General features: G+C 38.1%; 1 protein-coding gene across 7 annotated transcripts in view; it reads right to left on the reverse strand.

The window, feature by feature from the left end:
- Positions 1 to 22488, reverse strand: part of PPHLN1 (periphilin 1) — a 146802-nt gene that overhangs the window by 38765 nt on the left and 85549 nt on the right. For 5 of the 7 annotated variants that reach the window (XM_037514132.2, XM_037514133.2, XM_037514128.2 and 2 more), the window contains 3 exons: positions 14666 to 14877; positions 7197 to 7253; positions 4515 to 4594 (listed from right to left, as the gene is read on the reverse strand). In XM_037514132.2, the coding sequence (XP_037370029.1) occupies positions 4515 to 4594; positions 7197 to 7253; positions 14666 to 14877 (349 nt within the window). The remainder of the gene's footprint in view (positions 1 to 4514; positions 4595 to 7196; positions 7254 to 14665; positions 14878 to 22488) is intronic. The other 2 variants (XM_054696290.1, XM_054696292.1) reach the window with 1 other exon arrangement.

Genomic DNA, 22488 nt, shown 5'->3' on the forward strand with positions numbered 1-22488 from the left:
CCCCACTCTGTCTCTGGTGAATCCTCTCACCCCCCACCTCTCTGGCCTGCACCCCCAGCTCTTGCATACATAAATAAATAAATCTAAAAAAAAAAAAAATTCCCAACACCAATTCACCTGTGAACCATCACCATAGTCCTTATGCTCTTCCCTCCCGTTTTGATCCCTCTCCCTCCCCCAGCCCCACAGAATGTCTCTGATTTATAGTTGCCTGCTAATTTTTTTATTTATTATTATTGTTATTTTTTTTCTGATCCCTTATATGGTTCCCCTATATTCTTTCTATAAGTGAAACCATCCGACATTTTTCTTTTTCCTTCTGGCTTATTTCACTGAGCGTAATCCCTTCTAGCTCCATGTTGCTGCAAATAGCATGAGTATGTCTCTTTTGATTGCTGAGTAGTATTCCATTATATATATATATATAATATATGATATATAATATAATCATAATATATAATACATTATATATATAATATATATTCCATTATATATATACATACACACACACACGCACACACACACACACATATATAGACTGCAACTTTTTGATCCAGTCATCTGTTTTGGGGGCATTAGGTTGTTTCCTGATATTAACTACTGTAAATAGTGCTACAATAGTGCTAATCATAGGAGTTCAGGTTTCCTTTTGTACTAATGTTTTTGTGTCCTTTGGGTAGATTCCTAGGAAGGAAATCACTGGATCATATGGTAGCTGCAGTTTTAATAATTTGAGGAAACTCCACACAGCTTTCCACAGTGGTTGGGCCATTTTGCATTCCCACCAGTAGTGTAGGAGAGTTCCTTATTTTCCACATTTGTTGCTGCCTGTTTTTTTAATATGTGCCATTCTTACTGGTGTATGGTGGTATTTCATTGTGGTTTTGATTTGCATTTCCCTGATTATAAGAGATGTTGAACATTGTTTCATAGATCTGTTGGCCATTTGCACTGCTTTGGAAAAGTGTCTTTTTAGCTCTTTTGCCCATTTTTTGAATGGACTGTTTACTTTGCTTTTGTTGAGTAGTGTGAGCTCCATGCAGATCCTTGTGATCAGTTCCTTACAATTGTATTGTGTGCAAAAACTTTCTCCCAATTAGTAGGATGTCTGTTTTGATTAGTGTCTCTTGCTGTACAGAAACTTTTTAGTTTGATGTAGTACCAGCTGTTTATCTTTTCCTTCACTTTTTTTGCTTTGGGAGATGTGTCTTTAAAGATGTTTGACATACATGCTTTTTAAACTGCAAAATAGTTACAAACATAGTGTTAGTTGACACATTCATCAAGTCACATAATTATTTCTTTTTTGTGGTGAGAACACTTAAGATCGCTCAGCAAATTTCAACTATAATATTATTACCATCATTATTATCTTCAATCACTATATTGCATGGTAGAGACCCGTAACTTATTCATCTCATAACTGAACGTCTGTATTCTTTGACTAACATCTCCCATTCTTTCCCTTCCCCAATCACCTGGACACTACTCATCAGTTTCTGGGAATCTGGTTTTTTTTAGATTTCACATATACATGAGATTATACATCATTTGTCTTTCTGTCAGACCTCTTCACTTAATACCCTTCAACCATGCTGTCATCACAAGAGGCAGGAATTCCTTCTAATATTCCAAAATGCACTTAGATAATATCTTCTTTATCTATTCATCCATCGAGAGACACATAGGTTGTTTCAGTGTCTTGGCTACTGTGTTCAATGCTGCAACAAACAAGGAATGCAGATATTCGTTTAACTTCCTTTAGATATACAACCAGAAGTGGGCTTGCTGAATTATATGGTAGTTTTGTTTTTCATTTTTTAAGGAACAGCCATACTGTTTTCCATAGTGGCTGCACAATTTACAGCAGTGATAGTGTAAAAGGGTTCCCTTTTCTCCACAACCTTGCCAATTAGTGTTATCTCTTGTCTTTCTGACTTCCTAATAGGTGTCATTGTGGTTTTGCTCTGCATTTCCCTGATGATCAATGACGTTGAGCATTTTTTTCATACGCCTGTTGTCTATCTGTGCTTCCACTTGGAACAGTATCTATTGAGTACCTCTGTACTTTTTAATCAGATTGTTTGGACTTTTTCTTTTGATTTGTATGAGTTCCTTGTATACATTAGACATTAACCTTTTATCAAATACATTTGTAAACATGTTCTGCCATTGTTTAGTCTTTCGTTGATGATTTCCTTTGCTGTGCAAAGACGTTAAACTTGATGTAGTTAGTGCCACTTGTTTATTTTTGCTTGTGTTGCCTTTATTTTCGGTGTCAAATCCAACAAATCACTATCAAGATCAATGTTAAGGAATTCACCATCTATGATTTCTTCCAGGACATCTGGGGTTTCAGGTCTTGCATTCTAGTATTTAATTGGCTGAACTGATTTCCACATCTGGTGTAAATTAGGAGTCCAGTTTCATTCTTTTACATGTGACTACCTATTTCCCCAACAGCATTTATTAAAGAGATTGCCTATTATCCACTGTCTATTCTTACTCCTTGGCCATCTATATATTCATGTGTTTATTTCTGAAGTCTCTATTGTGTTCCTTATCTGTCTTATGCTAATACCACACTAAACTACAACTCTGTGATAAGAGTTGAAATCATAAAGTATGATGCCACCAGCTGTGTTGTTCTTTCTTGAAATTGTTTTGGCTATTTGGGATCTTTTGTGGCTCCACGGAAATTGTAGGATTTTTTTTCTGTGAAAAATGAGATTGGAATTTTAAGAGGAATTACACTGAATCTACACACTGCTTTGGATAATATGGATGTTTTAACAATATTAAGTTTTCTAATCCATGAGCACATAATATTTATTTGTGTCTTCTTCAATTTTTTTCATCAATGTTTTATAGTTTTCGGGGTCCAGATATTTCAACTCCTAGATTAAATTTTATTCCTAAGTATTTTATTCTTTTTTGATGTTATTGTAAATGGAATCACATTCTTTTTTTTTTTTTTTTTTTTTAATTTTTTTTTTTTTTTTTATAGAGGCATGTTTTATTTATTTATTTGTTTGTTTGTTTGTTTTGTTTATACATGCACTGGGTACAGTCAGAAGCGCGGGAGGGTGAGAGAATTCACCAGAGCCAGAGCGGGGAGCAGAGCAGGCAGAAGGACCGAAGTACACTGCTGAGGGGAGCAGCGGGCGGCAGGAGAGGTCTGCGCGCCATGTGGGACCCTCCTCCGGTGGCCGGGGAGCAGCTGGGGATCGAACCGGCGCCGCAGAGGCCGCGGGCAGCTTCGCAACCCAGCGCTCAACCGCTGCGCCACCGGGGAGGCCCGGAATCACATTCTTAATTTCTCTTTGAGATTGTTAATTATTGGTATATAGAGAAACACAACTGACTTGTATGTTGATTTTGCACCCCACAACTTTACCGAATTTGTGTATTTCTAAGTTATTTGGTAGATTCTTTAGGGTTTTCTGTATGTAATATGTCATCTGCAAATAGAAAACTTTGCTCCTTTCTGATTTGGATGTCTTTAATTTCCTTTCCTTGCCTAACTGGTCTGCGCAGGCCTTCCAGGAGTATGTTGATTAAAAGTGGCAAGAGTGGGCACTCTTGACTTATTCCTGGTCTTAATGAAAAAGCTTTGCCCTGTTTCACCATTAAGCATGATATTAGCTGAAGGGCTGTCAAAAATAGCATTTTTATGTTGAGGTATAGTCCTTCCATATCCAGTTTGTTCCATTTTTATTGTAAACAGATGTTGAATTTTGTCAAATGCTTTTCTGTCTCTATTTGGATGATAATGATTTTATCCTTCATTTTGTTCTATGTTTTATAACATATTGATTGATTTGAAGATGTTAAACCATCTTTGTATCCAGAACAAATTCCACTTGATCATGGCTCATGAACCTTTTAATGTGCTGTTGAATTTGGTTTGCTAATATTTTATTGCTGATATTTGCATCCACCAAGGATACTAGTCTGTAATTTTTCTTTACTTGTAGGGTCCTAGTCTGCTTTTGGTGTCAGGGTAATGCATGACTTGAAGAGTTTGAGAAGGATTGGTATTCTTTCAATGTTTAGGACAATTCACTAGTGAAATAGTTTGAGAATATTAACTTCCAAGCCTTTTATATTAAATGGGGATATAGGCCTATTTATATCATGAGATTTCTATATGAATTAAAAAGAGAAAATACTTTCTATAGCATCCAGAAACCACTATTTACACAGTGAATGTCAGGCCTCTGCCTATAACCTACCCCACAGTCTATCAAACATGCTCCATCTTAATAGTCACTTCTACCTGGTCGAGGTGAGCAAGGACCACAATAAGGGCTAATTTTAGCATAACCTGTGGAAAAATTTCAATAAAGAACACTGTTCATTTACTCTGGTCACTACATTCGAGTTGTGGTTACTTAAAATTCAAGTTTCTAAATGCAGCAAATTATGCAGACATAAAAAAATAAAACTGCTGGACTGAACAGTCTCATTTATTCTGTAATTCCTCTTTAAATTGATTTTAAAACATAACAAACCTTTGATGAAGGAACTGCTGAAGAACTTGAGGGTGAAGTGTCTCTCGATGTTTTCAATGCCTGAACAGGCCTTTCTTTACCTACATAAGAAATACAAAATGCAATTTTCTAGCTCATTTGTTTCCAATTACAGTAATTTTGTTATTGAATAAATGAGGGGAGTCATACACTTGGTTCAGCAAAGAAATCTTCATTGTATCATTAAATCAATTCTGTTAACATCTAAATCCACCTCTCTCTCTCTCTCTCTCTCTCTCTCTCTCTCTCTCTCTCTCTCTCTCTCTCTCTCTGGGCCGGGGCACAAAAATTTCAAATAACCTCTAACCAGTGGCCATCACATAATCTAGTTCATACCAAAGCTAGTTAGTTAGCAAACATGGAGCACTTATAAGAAAGGCAAAAATATTTTAAAATCATAAACGTTTTCTCTTCCAAGTTCCTAAAAGCTATTTTTTAATACATCACAAAGTCCAAGGTAGATATGTTATAGTTGCCACCAAAGAGAACTAGTTGGTTAAATGGTAGCTCAAAGTCAGAGACATGTAGAAAATTTAGCAGGTACTCCAGAAAAGTTTGGACAGTTTAAAAAATAAAAACTAGAAAATTATCATTCAGAGCACAAACAGTACCTGGTATAAATGAGTACCCAAATATTTATTAAGTGGTTAATAAATAATTCTACATAAAGCCGCTACCTTCACTCACCCGTTACTGACACTCACGTGGTGCTATATGTAAACACCATTGTTTTTAATAGAAACTTAGGCCAGAAAACAGATTTTAAGGATTTCAGGTTTTAAAATTTTTTTATGTACATATATTTTCTTAATTAATTTTCTTATGTTGTCGTTGATTGTTGGACAGTATTTGGTTTCTCTCATCAGGTGCTGTCCCGGTAATTCTCCCACTACCACAGCACCCTGACCCATCACCACAGTCCCTTGTGCTCTTCCCTACCAGTTTTAAAAATAGATTTAAACAAAATTATTGAAGTCAGTTTAACAACAACTCTGAGCTGTTACTAATAGAAAACAATGCTTAATTGCTAAGAAAAGTGACAAGTTCAATTCAGGGGAAGAAAGTGGCACCGAGTTTGGAGTGACACAGAAGCTGGTCAAAACCGGACAATGTATTAAGGCCAGAAAAGCAGTCAAGAGCAAAAGCGGACACAAAATGACACTGAAACCTAGGCAAAGCCAGCTTTAGTCAAAAACCTCTTAAGCTCTTCTTGCTAAGGTCAAAATAAACTAAATAACAGCCTGGAGGCTAAAAGTAAACTAAGTAACAGCCTGGAGGCTGAAAGTCTCCCCCACCTAAGGCAGAAGTAGTGCCAGCTCTGTCTGAGGTACCAGAGACACAGAAAGCCCTCTCAAGCCACTACCCTTACCTCCCCAGGCTATGTGGCAACAATGTGGGATATACTTTGGCATTTCCCAAGTGGGATAATGCCACAGGCACACCTTATGTTGAGACCAGGAATGCCGCTGACACACCAAAGAAGCACAGGGCAGCCCTACATGGTAAAAGCTTGTCAAGCCTCAAGAGCCATCAGTGACAAGGCTGCAAACACCTGTTTGAAATGTAATATTCCACTCTTAAGTTGCAACCTAGTCTTAAAAAAGACAGACCCCTCGAGTCTTTTAACTTGCAGTATCATTAAGAAGTTTTCGAAAGTTCTTATGGATCTTAAAAATCAAAAGTAAAATGATACCAATGTTACATCCCCAATTACGACTGGCAAAAATGGCTTACTTAGTCTTTTCCTTCCTACTAAGTCTTCATTAGGTATGGCAAATTCCACATCTTTCTGTGAGTGTTTGGCTGTCCCCTTGCACTAAAATCTCCCAGAAGAGTAAGTATCATAGCTTATTCACTTCTGAATATCCAAGGCCTATCTTGCTCAAATCCTTTAAAAAAAAGAGAGACACTCAAAATTTAGTGAAAAGGTAATTATTGTTCTACCCATAGGATGCATGACATCCTCAGCAAACTCTTAAATGAGGAGCTGGATCAATCAGCACAGCACATTTTTCTAATTAAAGGCATAACTGTAAGTTCAGTTCTGAACCACAGCAGCAAGACACCAGAAAAAAAACCTTTCACAAACTTTTGTTAATCTCTCAGCATTTCTCCTTTACAGACAAGACATGAGCACTGCAAGTATGCCAGATAGATGCCAAATATAGTCTCAAGATCTTTCCCGATTTTCAGCTGCGTAAGCAGATTTCAACCCATCTCAGGTGCAGAAGCAAAGAACGCTGAAGGGGAGGGTAGATGGTGTATCATATATTCACATATATTCATATATGCCTGCTACATGAAGGGGAGGGACATGCGAGAAGCAAAGGATAAAGAAAAAGGATGATACAGAGGACAGCAGAAAGCACAGAAAAGGTAAATAAAAATCCCCTGGTTTTACTGTGTCAGGTCCAATCTGGCAATGACTCTTTTATATCATGCAGATCTCAAATTCCTATGAGGTGCTACTTCTCAACGGGAGGCTTTGCACAGAAAACCACCCCAAATTCTCTCAATGCCTACAACCTGAGTCCACTGCTGGTCAGCTCTGGTTCTGCAAGTGGACGAATGGAGCAGTTGTGCACTTTCCCCACTTCCATTACTTCTATCCATCCAAGGCCCCCACCCTTCACAATCCCAAATCAAATCTAGCTCAAAACTCACCTCTTTCTGGCTTTCCTTCATTCTGCCGTTTGTAGGAGGCACCAGCACGCACGGACTCTAGGGAAAGGCGGGCAGGGGGGAATTAACACCAACACCTCTGCGCCCAGGAAGAACAAGAGAAGATCCCAGAAGTAGGAGTGATAAGAACAGCAACTTCTGAAAACTTGCTGGTGACCCCTAACTCTCTGCTACCCTGTGCTCAAGTTGGGCTGCCTAAGTAAGCACCACTGAAGAGGAATAAAAAGGAGAAAATCTAAGACTGGAAGCAAAGTGGACCCAATAACAATGAAGTGTAAAGATGAGGCTAACCAAGGACAGCATGGACAGAATAAAATGAAAAGTGGATCATAAGACACCAAAAGTTGAAGGTGGAATCATCTTACTCATCGTGGTAAACAGTCTGATCTCCACAAAGGATCAGTCAGGTTAAAGAATGACGCAAAAAAAAAAAAAAAAAAAAAAACTAACTAAAAAACACAACCAAGAGTGAAAGGTGAATCATCAAACACTGGGAAGGCATCAGTTCCTAGGCTTACAAAGGCTCTCTGTCAGCAGTTGTTCCAGATTGCTCTGAACAACTAGCCTGTGATTAGTCTTACATAAACTCATATATGAATCTTCTTTAGAAATATCCACACTACTGTCCTGCTTGAACCCCTAATCATCCAATATTTACAATCATATAAATACTGTTAAGCTTTCTTACTTGCAAACATTTGATGATGCAGATGCAATCAGCCTTATGAAGCGTCCACATATACTAGTACATACTACACATACCAGATATCCTTCCCCAAACGTGCAGAAAATCCTTAACATTTAATTCTTCTTCTGTGATAGATTCCAAATAGCTAATTTTATGTTTTTTCTATTTCTAATAACACACGTTAGGGATTATTTTGGCATCGTCGGCCCTTACATTTAAAAAGAATTTCAAGAAATATCACACATGTTGTTGAAGACGCCATGTCCTCATTCACTGATCTGACATCAGAAAAATTTTTGTTCCTAAGCAACTGATTTGTTTTTAAAGTATGCTGTGAATACTGTTACTGCTCATATCCTCTTTGTTTTAGCCAAATCCTTCCTATAGCCACTGTTCAGAGTCTTAGATGCGTTTATTTCATGTACTTATTCATTTTCATACCCTTATTTCCCTCTGACATAAAATTCTTCATCCACTTACTTAATACTGTTTTATTACATGTCTAGTTTGTCAACCTGCCTCAAATTCTTTGTAGCTCAAGAGGTTAGAATAGTGGTATTTTACAGAAGTGAGTGGGGTCTGGGGTTGGCTCATAACAGCTGGTGAGATCCCCATATCTCTTCTAAACTCAGGATTCGATGACTCCATACTGGTAGCCTAAAACTAGTAATACGATTCCATCGATTTCATGGAAATCAGCAAAATCCACAAAACATTCATCCCCACCCCCCCATGAAAAGTCAGTTTATCAATGTACCACTGGCACTGTGTTCATTGATTTGGATACCAATTTCAGAGGTTCTATAGAAATTTCCACATTTAACAATAGATTTCTATCCCTGTTGTCTTAAACAAGCAGGAGCTATTTAATGATATCCTCACAGAACAGACAAACCACACAGATAAACAGAGTGCAAACTGCAGGTTCATAAATAAACAAGTGGTTCTTTTAATCCAGTAAGATTTACAATATCTTAAGACAACAGGAAACATCAAAAACTCCATTGTGCTTTAATTCTCATCCCAGAGTTTTCAAGTCTGTTCATATTAAAACTAAAGACCTTTCTTCTTGTAATAGAGCATAAAACGCCCCCTATTACAGCATTTTATGATTCATAAACAAGTTTTCTTATTATTTTTTCATTTGCATTTTATATCTTTGTGACTCTGGATACATCTGCCTATGTCTTCCTAACTAAAGCTTCCTCTTCTTTGTCTATTATTGTTCCTACATGTGCGTGTTCTTCCTGCTTAAATTCTTTTTGCTCTAGTTACATGGCTGCAAACAACACTATGGGTAAAAATGTCTCCCAATCCATTTCTCTCACTCACAGGTCTCCACTTCTGACACCTTAGCCATTTAGCCATTACCTCCAATTTTCCTCACACACAGTCTTAGCAGAACCTAACTTCCTATTTAAATGCAGGCCAGAAAGTCTAACAGTCTTGTCCAAGCTTTGACTTGATGAAAAGAATGAATTCCAATTGAGGTGAAGGAAAGAGATCAGGAGAGAAAAATTCTGAAGGTGGCAGCATGTCACCCAATGTCAATATATTGGTGAATGAATGAAAAAATGAAGAGGAAGAAATAAAAAGGAGTTTCAAATACTGGTTCCATGGGCCAGGAATCAAGTTCTTCCATGCAGGTGAAATCAAAGCTTGGGAAGCAGCTTGGTGTTCCAATTAACATTTAGAAGTTTCTGTAGGAGGTGAACACATCTGATCACTCTTTGACTGTAACAGCTGCTATGAGTAGCGATCGTCCACAGCATGTGCTGACTCTGACTATACTACTACTTTCTTCCTGATGTGTTTTCTAATGAGAGCAACGGTGAGCCTAATCAAATGCATCCTATCAAGTGTTAATTATTGCTAATCCATGGAGGACCAAAGGACACTGCTAGGGAAAAAATTAAAACCATCATTAGTGGTGATAGTCGCTGTGTTTTGCAAACTATTAATTTGGCCCAAACTAAATTTTTGGCCTAGTACCAGGAACAAGAGAAATTATTTTGAATGCGAGTCTTATCAAAAAATAAACTTCATAGCATAGGCAGTATATTCATCCCTCCTTTGAGAACAGAAGCATTCAAAGGGAAATTAAGATACAAACCAATGAAAACATAATAGCTATTCAGATTCTAAGAAAATGATTTATTTTTCTGGACCATGGACAATTTACCAATATATAAATTTGGGCTACTGATTAGGTAGAACATGATCTCTCACAGATCTAATGGTTTAGAAGATGGGAAACAGAAAATAGAGGCGATCACAAGAAAAATGCTCCTGTAGAAAAATACCAAATAAGACGGGGAAAAAAACAGATTAGAGGGGTAAATAAAGCTTTACACCACCTCCACTGCCCAAAAGAATTATTTTTTAGAGGTTAGAGAGGCAAAAAGTTGAAGTAAAGGCATATTAACTATGAATACTTAGAAGTGTTCTTCTGAACAGAACAATTAGTTAAAACCATAAGCGCTCACTTAAAAAATATAAATAAAAAATTAAGGCCCTAACCAGGGATGTTAGACATGCTCACACACATGGCGATGTCATTCATTGGTTACTGCACTGGACCCTCTCTCACTCAGATGTCAGCTACAGGTGTGCTCCCAGGATATGCCCACAACACAGCCAGAGCTCTCGTGTGAGTAAACAATGGGTCCCCAAACAAGAATAAAGTACAGAATCTAATTTAACAGTATAACTGGTATCTGGATCAGTTATCAGTCCAATATTAAATTATACTTCAGGGACTCCACATAATACTGATCACCACAATGCTTCTCCACTTGCACCCCGACCAACTTCTACTCACTCTTCAGATACCAAGTAAATGTCTATTCCTTTGTTATGATTGTTTGTTTCCCTTGCTAGATCAAAAACTCAGAGGGCAAACACTGCAACTATCTCGTTTTGGCACTTCTGTAAAATATATTTTTGTTGAATAAAAGATACCTGAGCATTGAACACAAACACTAGGTTTGATAGTCAACTGCTAAGAGAATGGATTCATCCTCCCTATCACTAAAAACTCATTATCCATTGATAAAGCCTTATTTCCACATTCCCACTGTCATCCTAAACCTGCACAAAAGCAAACAACAACAAAATCCACCTTTCTAAAGGCAGAATTAAACCTCTAAATTCCACTGGACTCCCACCTAATCTAAAATTTATGCGGATTCCCAAAATACTCATAGTCAACAGGTCTTCAGACATACCTTTTCCCACGACAGTGAAGTTCAGTAAGTGAGTCTATCTTACAAACAGATTCTTCTCAAATACTGTTTTTAATTTTTGTACATTTTCATTAACTTGAAAGATTAAACGCTGATGAATAATAGCATTTCTTTAAAATATATTTTATTCTTAACAATGGCTGCTGATATCAAGACAATAAATGGAGTGCATGATGGTGATAATACCCAATGGCATTACCTCAGTTAAAAATTAATTAACTAATGTAAAACGATTTTACAGTTTTAAAAAAGAAAAAGACAATAAGGAAAGGCTGGGATCAAAGTCAGAGCTTTAGAAAACAGACACAAAACAATAAATTGTTGAACTTGCAAACCTCCAGTGGCAATGGCACTGTAAACACTGAGCCAAAGTGTCACCCACCCTGATCAATGCATGAGCATCACTGGCAACGTTGACATTCATCCACAGCAAATGTTTAAAATAAATTAACCAAGAGCTAGCTTGTAAATACTTAGATAATCATCCCTAGGAGCCACAAAAGATTTATAAAAACAAAACAAGACAATCTTTCTATGACTGTTGCAATAGAGGAAATGTTTTGTAATTTTAACATTTTCAAGAAAGTGCAGACAACTGGCTGAATAACAACTATTGTAGATGAAATGACTGAGGTCCTGAGAAAGGGGTCTCTAGAGGTTTCCGTATTTGGCCTTATGCTACACAATATAATTATTAATGATAAATACAAAACACATACAGCCTGCTTCCTCTGAAGATAAAACAAAGCTGTTCTTACCTGTTACCAATATATAAGTTCACTAAATGATGTTTTGGGACAGCTAAAAAAAGAGACTATAAGCCAAAGTTGATTAGGTACAATCCAGCATTCCTAGATTTGATTTTTTTTTAAAAGATTTATTTTTACATATAAGAGCTGGGGTATAGGCCAGAGGAGGGGGTGGGGTAGCTGAGAGGATTCACCTGAGAGTGGGGAGCATAACAGGTGGATCCAATGCTGAGGGGAGAAGTGGGCGAGACAGGAGAGGTCTGCTGCACTGTATGGGTCAGCTCCCTGGCTTGGGATCGAACTCATGCTGCAGTGGCTACCAAAAGATTCATAGCACTGAGACTTAACCCCATGCGCCACCAGGGAGGCCCCATTCCTAGATTTTTAAGATGCATTAACTACCAACAAACAATTGCAGCTGATACAAAAATACAGGCTGAAATTTACCAGTAACTTGTGAAAATGGCTTCAGTTTTAGTTGCCTACAGTCTCAAGGGCCAGTAATACAAGGAGGCTGACAAAACAAAAGTTCACTTACAGCTTCACAAGTTGAAAAGAACAGAAAGAAAATTAGGAATACAAAAAGTGTGAACATGATGTCAAATAAAAGAAACAGCTTATGTAACCATACTTAAACCTGGGGCAAGGGGAGAGGAGTAGAATCAAGAGGATTATGATGGTATTCTTCAGATACATAAAAGTTTGCAACATAAAAGAAATAATGTTAGGCTCTAAGACAAGTAACTAGTATTGCATAGATTTTACAAGAAAATGTTTTAACAGTTTTATAAAAAATGAACTATACAAAGATGAAATGACTGGTCTGTGATACAGTACACTCATCACAGGAAGTACTTTCCACAAAAAATGGGCATGGGAGATGGAGTTTAAATGATCTCTGGTACCACTATTAAAGTTATTGTCCTAAGCAGAAGGTAAATAACAAAAAGCATAAGAAAAATGGGACTCATTTGAGAAAGGGGAGAAAAAAGGAAATACCTGAGGAGATATTTATGGGGGAGTGTTTGGTTAATCAGAATAAAAAATAAACTTCAGGTTAAAAAATATACAAGGCAGAAGTCCCACAACAAATAAGGGGAAAGGAAATAGAGTCAACCGGAACAGACTACACTATTAGCGCATAAATATCAACAACAAAAAGGAGCAAAAAATAGCAAAATGGTCATATCTATATCCAAATTAGTCCAATTAAGTTACAGGCAGAAAATTCTTATACAAAAAGCACGGATGAAAACAACAGTTTGATTTAGGAGGATGATTAGTCTAAAGCAGTACAAAGTTCCATACGATTAACCCAAATGGATAAGCAGAGTAAATTTAATTAAATACATGTGTGAAAACATGTGCACACATGCAGGCATGTAAGCACAAAATGAGAAACAAATAGCTGAGATGGGAAAGTATTAAAAATCTTTCTGTGGCTTATAATTAAGTACTTAAGAGAGATATTAAATGTATGTAAGAATTAAGAAGATTGAGTGCTTGAGTGGTCACCACGGCCAAAGTACTAGTAATCATTAGAACAAGTAAAATTACCAAGAAAAATAGGAACAGAAAGCAAAAAATTTAAAACTAAAGAATTAATAAAATGAGGTCATAAGGAGTAAGAAAATTATTTTTACCTGTTATTTATATAACCATTTAAAATCTTTGTCAAAATTTTAAATAGAGCAGAAAAGCTAAATTAACATATCATTGTTAACTAATACATAATTAATCCAGTTTAAGCGATAACATAATTAAAGGACCCCTTTCACTCAGTCCTTTTTTTGAAAAGGCAAAGTGACATCAATATTTATGACATTTAGATTCAAAGAAAAATTGATTATCACAAAATGTAAAATAACAATTACAGGACTTCTCCATTATCATTTTGTAAGATGATGTTTTTATTCTGAAAACTATTTACTCAAAAGGAGTTACAGAAAATGTTTGTAATAGTTCAGCCCAAATAGTTAGGAAATCAACCCAAGTTACAAATAAAGAGATTTCCCAGAATAAACTTTTTTTCCATCTAACTGTAAATAATGAAAAAACTATTTAAAAAAAAACAGTTAAGAAAGAAGTTAAAAGAAGAAGAAACAGAAATATCCTATACTTTCCTGGTTTCTAGACTTTGGCTTAGAATTCCTTCTACCTGGAAGACACTTCCTCACCTGTACAAATTTGAAATAAAACCACTCCCCCATCACCCCCAGTATGTTTCACTGATTTATTCCAACACATACTAAGCAACTCACCAGGGTGACAGGCTCTGGCCGCACACAATGCATGTGCAGGTGACCAAGCAAAAACTTAACAAATTGGAGACAGGAGAAGACTGAGCCCATGGTAGGTTGTAGCTCTAAATACTCTTTAGGATTAAACACATTTTTCATGTAAAACATACTATTGAATATTTAACGATACCCATATTTAACAATGATACCTAGTGACAGGAGATTATAGAGGTTGGACCAGCCCAAGAACCAGCAGAAAATACAGGTAGGTAAGCATGACCTTCCGACATGATCATAAACACACCTCGTTCTGCCACACTCAAGAATTAGACATGAAATACCACACAAACTTGAAGCAGTGCCCAAATGGGGTAGGTGTGGTGTTCATTATACTAGTCTTTCCTCTTAGCTGTAAGTTTGGAGATTTTCAAAATAAAGTCAAAACAAAACATCTCTAAGGCAATCTAACTCAGTACATTCTCATCAGCAGAGGTTGTAAAAGAAGAAAGACTATCTCACAAATACATACTTCTATGTTGAGACTGGTGAAAAGAGTACGATTTGCTTCTTTCTGGAGAGTAGCTTCTACTGCTGACACTGGAGCCAGATCTGCTATGAGGAGAATCCTTTCGGCCTACAGGTGATTCTCTGAAAAAAGGAGTATCTCTTTTATGAGGAGACCGGTCCCTCACATAATGGGAAGAGTAGAAGCTTTTTCTTCTGAAGCCATCTCTCATATCCCTTTGGAGAAAAAAATAAAATAATTAATTATATACTGTATTCTATATATACAAAAGTTCTGATTATAAGCTATTCTTTATGTTGTGATATTTTTTTTAACCACCTAACTTCTGAAGTCATTCCACTAAAAGGGCACTTTGTTGGTGAAGTAAGATTTAGAATGCATTTTGTCACAAAAATGAGCAAGGTGATTAAGTTACTTAAGTTACTTAATTCTAAGCAAGCAAAGGTTTTAAAATGTGAAAAAGAGTCATACAGATGCTACCTCTACTTGCCATTAACACCATACTAAATGCACTACCACAGAGATCCAGGGAATGACAAAGATTTCCCTAGTGAGACATTCCGTGGCCTATTACCTCATTCTAAATACATCATAGACTACTGGTTTTCAATGATTTTGCATCCCTAGTGACAAATTAAGAATGCCAACAGATAGTTCTGTTGTCAAAACTGGAGGGGACAGGCCGGGAAGGGAACCACGGGTGGACAGGGATACTGCTAAATTCCCACAATACCCAGGCCAGCTCCCAGACACAGAACAAAAAACTACCCAACCCAAATGTTAACAAGAAGCCCTAATAGGTAGCTATCAAGTATTTGCTCTCCAAGTTTGTAGCTTTAGTGTACTGATTGTTGCCCATCTCTAAATACCGATTTTCATCACCTCTACTTTTACACATTAAAATTTTTTGTTGAGCGATGCCATCAACTCAAAGCAGAAAATGTGAGTAGTAAAACTTTACAAAACAAAACTCTTTCAAACATCAAAGTAAATCAAAATTATTCAACTATCAAGATTTGTGCCTCTGTTTAAAAGAACACTTAGGAATCAAAAGAGATTTTAAAAGATTTAGCAAATATACAACCATATCAAAATTAAAGAATAGTAAATCTCAGACAGAAAACTGCTAAGAGACAAACCAGGGGTGGGTGAGGAACCACACGTAAGTGTACTCTGTGGACCCACTAAACATGGGGTCTGACTAACGACAGGGAGACACAGGGGGTGCCAGGTTGATTCCCAGAGTTCCGGCAGGATGAATTATTGAAAGAAGAAAAGAAGACTTGGAAAACAAGGATGGCAAAAGACTCAAATTTAAACTGAACATGTTAGGGTTGAGATGTTTCTGTAATATCCTGGTAGGTAACTAAAGTTACAGGCCACACACGCAGAAGAGGTTTTTGGCTATAAATACAAATTTGTCTGTAAATAAGCAGTATTTAAAGACATGGGTATGGATGACAACAACGGATGAGAAGACAAGTGGGCCGAGAGAAATAGCACACTGAGAGAAAAATGAGTAGTGAAAGAAAGAACAGAGACAGGAGGGAAACCTGATAACAAGTTACCGGAGAAGTCAAGGAAAGTGCACCCAGAAGGGTAAAGGTTTTATTTACTACAGTAAAATTAAATGAACTCTTGCTGATAACTTAGTCAGGAGATAGTAATACGCAGGACCAGATTCAAAGATGGTCTTCCAGAGGAAACAAAGGAGGAAATGCTGAGCTAAACTTTCCTAAATCTGACACCAGGTGGCGGTAAAATCACAGGACAGTGCAGAACTACCAATGTGGCTGGGGGTGGCTGAATACACCTGGGGGAAGAGCAGGTTTGATTTTAATGCCTCAGAGCAGTAATGTCTCTCGGACTCTTCAAGTCAACCTCTCCTACAGTCCATCAGATTAAGCAAAACTATCACAATAAGCATCATTTATCATTTCCTCTTGATATAGTAGTAATATTAGCCATTTGTTCATGTATCTTTTTCTGGTGTCTTTAAACCTCTACCTCTACACACACATACATGGCAGGGGCGAGGGGGGGTAGAGAGACCCCATGTTCCAGAAAGGAGGGTGAAGGGGGAGTACCATTATTTAAAAAAGGGAAGGGAAATGTGTATTAGTAAATAGAAAGCTGGCGGGATGGTGGTAGCAGCATTTCTTACTGAGGTTTAAATGAACATTACCTAATAGAAATATAAACTGAACCACAGATGTGGTATTCATGTTTAAAGGGTAAAGAAAAACAGGTAGAATAAATTTTAGCAATACTTTTTACTTAACCTAACATATCCAAGATATTAACATGTAACCAAAATTTAACAAGTTATTTTACATTCTGTTTCATCTGAAATCTTGAGACTCCAGTGTGTGTTTCATACTCGCCTAGTATTTCAGTCTGAACATTGCAAGTGCTCGATATGCACAGGCAGCCAAGGGGTCCCATCCACAGACGTGGATGGTGGGAAACCATCCCAAGCTTCAAGAAAAAGCGGAGAGGGATTAAAGGGCCTTATGTGAATGAGGACAGAAATAGTTTGAATGGTGAAAATGTTAAAAAGCAGTGACTACAAAGCAAAAGAAACAAAATTTTAGAGGAAATGCTACCTAAATGACAAATACTGCAGAGACTGAAAGAGATCTCTGCATTTAAGATTTATGAGCCATATGACTAGTGAATTGGTTATCATGGAAAACTTTGGAAATTAAAGCAGACTGGAAGAAAATTTAGATCTACTGGAAACATTAAGCCATTACTTTTCTCATAAAAGTTTGGCAAAGAAAGAGAAAGAACAGTATTTTGAGAGTAGGGGTTTATATGAGCATATCTGAACATGAAAAGGCCAATTTCTGATGAGAGGTAAAAATGATAGTCCAAGACACAACAATGCTACCTGATAAAGGAGTCAAAAATCAACCGAAGAAAATGAGACAAAGGAACTATGGAGAAGACAATGGTATTGAGGTAAAGAGGAGAAGAAAATGAAAAGAATAAAGACAAAAATTCTTTTTTTTAAAAGATTTATTTATTTATTTATTTATTTATACAAGCACTGGGTACAGTCAGAAGCGCAGGAGGGTGAGAGAATTCACCAGTGCCAGAGTGGGGAGCAGAACAGGCAGACTGACGAAGTACACTGCTGAGGGGAGCAGTAGGCGTGGCAGGAGAGATCTGCGCGCCATGTGGGACCCTCCCCGGCCAGCCGGGGATCGAACCGGCGCTACAGAGGCTGCGGGCAGCTTCGCAGTCCAGCACTCAACCGCTGCGCCACCAGAGAGACCCCTAAAATTCTCGTTTTGAGAAAATACTGGAACACTCTTCAAAAGGTCTTTACATCAGTAAAGTGTATACAGAGGTCATCAATAGAAAGTAACGAAAGTGTGAATGTGAGAAGAAATCTGAGGTAGAGCGGAAAGTTCTCTTCCAAGGAAAAGTATTAGCAGGAGCAAAGTCTCTGAACTGCAGAGTCCTCGGACTTGCTTCAGCATTACCTAGAAAGGTGAAGCCAACACAAATTTAGGGGTATAAGGCCACACCTACTTAACATCTCTGAGGGTGAAAATGAAGACTCTGTTTTAACAAAGGACCGCCAGGTAATTCTGATGTACACGCAAAACTCAGAGAAGGAAGAAATCATATAACATAACCTGTAAGAGCTGTAGCTATCTCTAAGCCAAAAGCCAAAACTCGAAGCTCATAAAAGATAGAACAATTCCCAGTGAAGATTCTTGGGCTTTACAAGCTTACAGATAACTAAGGAAGAGCTGAAACCCCACAAGAAAGAACCAGAGTTAAAATATCATCCAATCAAGAAGATTGCGAGTCAGAAATTATTAGACTTAAGGAACAAGAAATGGTGTCATGGAAATTTATCAGAAAATACAAAGATGGAGACAGGGTGGCTATGGATAAGATCAGAGATGACAGTGGAAAAGAGGCTTAAAGGAGGTAATAAGAAACAAAATGTGTGCCCATAACTCATCTCAAGTAACAAGAAGTTACGTGGTAAGTGGTATTTCATTCTTGGAAAGTTAGGTAATCAGATTAACATCTCTGAAGGTGAGACCCAGGCCTCAGTGTTTCAACTAAGAAAAAGAGATGGAAAGAATGGTCAAAAATAGACCCATTCCATTTTGACTCCACAAAGTCAAGTCTTTGCCTATATTCTAAAGGGGAAAGAGAATATAAATAAAACATTTCATAGCGACAAGCACTATAAAGAAGGGTAGATGATGAGATGTTCTTTTTAATAGGGTGATCAGGGAGGCAGTCCCTAAGAAAGCAATAAATTAGCAGAGATGTACAAGAGGGGTAGAACCCAACAAAGAAAGGTGGTGGTGAAGAGATGTGATTTATGTTTACAATAACCACTTCAACCGCAGTGTGAAGGCATTGTACATTGGTGAGAAGGGCATGATGATGAGGCTAATAAGTAGAGTAAAAATTTTTTTTAAGATTTATTTATTTATGCATACAAGAACTGGGGTACAGGCCAGAGGTGAGTGGGGATCAGAACAGGTGGAATGACTGAAATACACTGCTGAGGGGAGCAGCGGGTGAGACAGGAAAGGTCTGCTGCGCTATGTGGGTTGCTCCCTGGCCGACTGGGGATCGAACTCATGCTGTAGTGGCTGCGAACAGCTCCACAGGTTGCGTCTTAACCCCCTGCGCCACCGGGGAGGCCCCAAGGAGAATAAATTTTAAGAGAACTTGGGACAGGGCCAGTAAAAGACTAAGATAAGAGCTGCAAAGCTGGACGCAGCAGCTCAGGGAAGTACAGCCACTTAGAGCGAGACAGTCACAGAGGGGATGATGAAAATTTAATATAGAGAAAAAAGGTTTAAATATCCCCTAGACCCAGGCCCGTTCAGTTTTTTCACCGCTGCCAGGTACTCCGCACTTGGGAGTCCTTGCTTTTGTTCCTTTCCTCTAAATAAACTTCACTTTTGAACAATGTTTGCTTCTCTCTGCTTACTTATCTAAAAAGTCTGCAAATTCCTTTCATGTGGCTTCGTGGGACAAGAACTTGTGGTGGCTGAAGTGTTACCAGGGTGAACAATAGCAGCAGCACCTATCACAACAGTAACAGCACACACTGACTTCAACATGATGTCATGATTTTTTTTTTTTTAAGATTTATTTATTTACACAAGCACTGGGGTACAAGCCAGAGGCGCGGGAGGGTGAGAGAATTCACCAGAGACAGAGCAGAGAGCTGAACAGGCAGAAGGACCGAAATACATTGCTGAGGGGAGCAGCGGGCGTGACAGGAGAGGTCTGCCACGCCATGTGGGAATCACCCTAGCCGGCTGGGAATCAAGCCAGCAAGGCAGAGGCTGCGGATAGCTTCACAGCGCTGCACTCAACCTGCTGAGCCAGCAGGGAGGCCCATGACATGACATTTTTTATGCTTGGGGGGAGGGTGGGTGGGTGGGTGAAGATGACAACTTGTGCCTAGTGGATAAAGTCAGGATGCTTCCAAACATACTGCAATACACAAGGCAGCCCCACAATAAAAAACGATCCAGCCCCAAATGCCAATAATGCCAAAGTAGAGAAACCTTAAGACAGACAGACACATATACACTGGTAAATTAATCTATTAGCTTGAGAAATGTATAGTCTAAAATGTCTCTTATAACAAATGTAATGTCAAGTATTAAAATGTCTTCAACTTTCCTAAACACTGAAATTACATCTTATATCTTCAAGTATTTTCCACTCTATTTTCAATCTTTTAATTTATCTATAGTCCAATAATTAAGATCATAGGCTCCGGAGCAAGTCTGCCAGGGTTTAACTCATGACTTCATCGCTGATTTGTTGTGAGAGAAGTTTGACAATTACTGAACCTCTCTCTACCTGCCTCATCACCTATGAAACGAAAGTGATGAATTCAGAGGACTGATGCCTGCCCACACACATCATGAGTACTTTACATGTCAACTCATTAACTTCAAGCTTAAAAATAGAGGGAAAAAAAAAAAAAACACTGACATCATCAAATGTTGACAAACATGTCAAACAAATGGAGCTGACACACTGTGCTGAAGGAATCACATATGGTCTACAGCCATACCACCCTGAACGAGCCCAATCTCGTCTGAAGGAATCACACATGGGTGCAAAGCTGTAGTACAGAGATCACGAACAATACACACATGAACAATGTACATCATCATTGTCACCTCACACTTTTTCAAAGTCTTCTTGAATGGGTGATTGCATCTGTCATTCGGGTAACATACAGCAAACCATGTAGTTTTGCTAACTCCTTATCTCTCAGTAGTAAATTATGTGAAATTTTACAAAAGTGGATAACTGAAGAATTGGCCAAAAAGACAAAAGTACAGTCACAAAACAAAAATGAACATTTTATTTATTTTTGTGTAGAAGAACTGGGGTGTGGGCCAGAGGTACGGGGGGAGAAAATCACCAGAGTGGGGAAGAAAACTGGAGGATAGACTGGAATTTACTGCTGAGGGGAGCAGTGGGCAAAACAGAAGAGGTCTGTTGCACCATCAGCTCCCTGGCAGGATGGAACTCAGGACATAAGGGTGACAGTGCTGAGACTTAACCCCTAAGCCACAGGGAAGGCCCACAAAACAAAAATGAGATAATGGTAGAAGTGAAATTCAAAATGAACATAAACAGTTACAGAAGAAAATAGGGCCTCCCCACTGGCGCAGTAGGTTGAGCACAGCACTGTGAAGCTGTCCACAGCCTCTGCAGTGTGAGTTCGATTCCTGATCGCCCAGGGAGATTCCCACATGGCGTGGCAGACCTCTCCTGTCGTGCCCGCTGTTCCCTCAGCAGTGTATTTCAATCATCTGCCTGTTCTGCTCCCCGATCTGTCCCTGGTGAATCCTCTCACCTGGTGAATCCACACCTCTGGCTTGTACCCTAGCTCTTGTATAAAAACTAAATAAATCTTTTAAAAAAAGTTACATAAGAAAATAGCTGAGCATGAGAATGTTTGTGCTGTCCTTCAAGAGACCCGCGATATGCAGCCTAAAGACCTTAGGGAAGGTGAACTTACTAACATGAATCACAAAACTTACTAACATGAATCATAACAAGGATAAAGATAATCCTCAGAAAGTGAGGCTAACTCAAAATTTCACATTAAACAAACTCTTAGAGATATTTCACAATAATGAAAATACAAGGAACAAAATGATGGAAACTAATCCAAACTCAGAATGCATACAGTTCACCAGATGGTTGCTCTGTATCTTAAGTTACATAAGAAGGCAAGTGCTGTTCAAACTACTCTTGATAAATCTTTTACAAAGAAATAAAGCTCCCTTTTTAAAAGATTTATTTATTTATGCATACAAGAGCTGAGGTGCAGGCCAGAGATGCAGGGGGGTGAGAGGATTCACCAGAGATAGAGTGGGGAGCATAACAGGCAGACTGACTGAAATACACTGCTGAGGGGAGCAGTGCAAGAGTTACGAGAGGTCTGCTGCACCATGTGGGTCACCTCCAGGAACTGAAATTATGCTGCAGAGGCTGTGGATAGCTTCATAGTGCTGTGTCTTAACCCCTTGCACCACCAGGAGGCCCCTGAAATAAAACACTTTAGTTCTAAATGTTTCTAGTGTTTTAAACTAGAGTGCACTAAATTATTATTTTACCATTTATTTCCCTACACATTTCTAATTGACAGTTGAATATTTTGACAAAAAATATTAGCAGTCAGAACAAGCGTTCATTTTTCCCTTTGACAATTAAAATTTAAGTCAGAATAATGATTTTTTGAAATGAAGGAAAAAAATAATTGAAGGCATTAAAAGGAAGCTTCTGGGAGGCAAGTAATATTC

This window comes from Talpa occidentalis, unplaced genomic scaffold, assembly GCF_014898055.3.
Source record: "Talpa occidentalis isolate TD23 unplaced genomic scaffold, MPIMG_talOcc4v2.1 talOcc4.16, whole genome shotgun sequence".
Classification (NCBI taxonomy): Eukaryota; Metazoa; Chordata; class Mammalia; order Eulipotyphla; family Talpidae; genus Talpa; species Talpa occidentalis.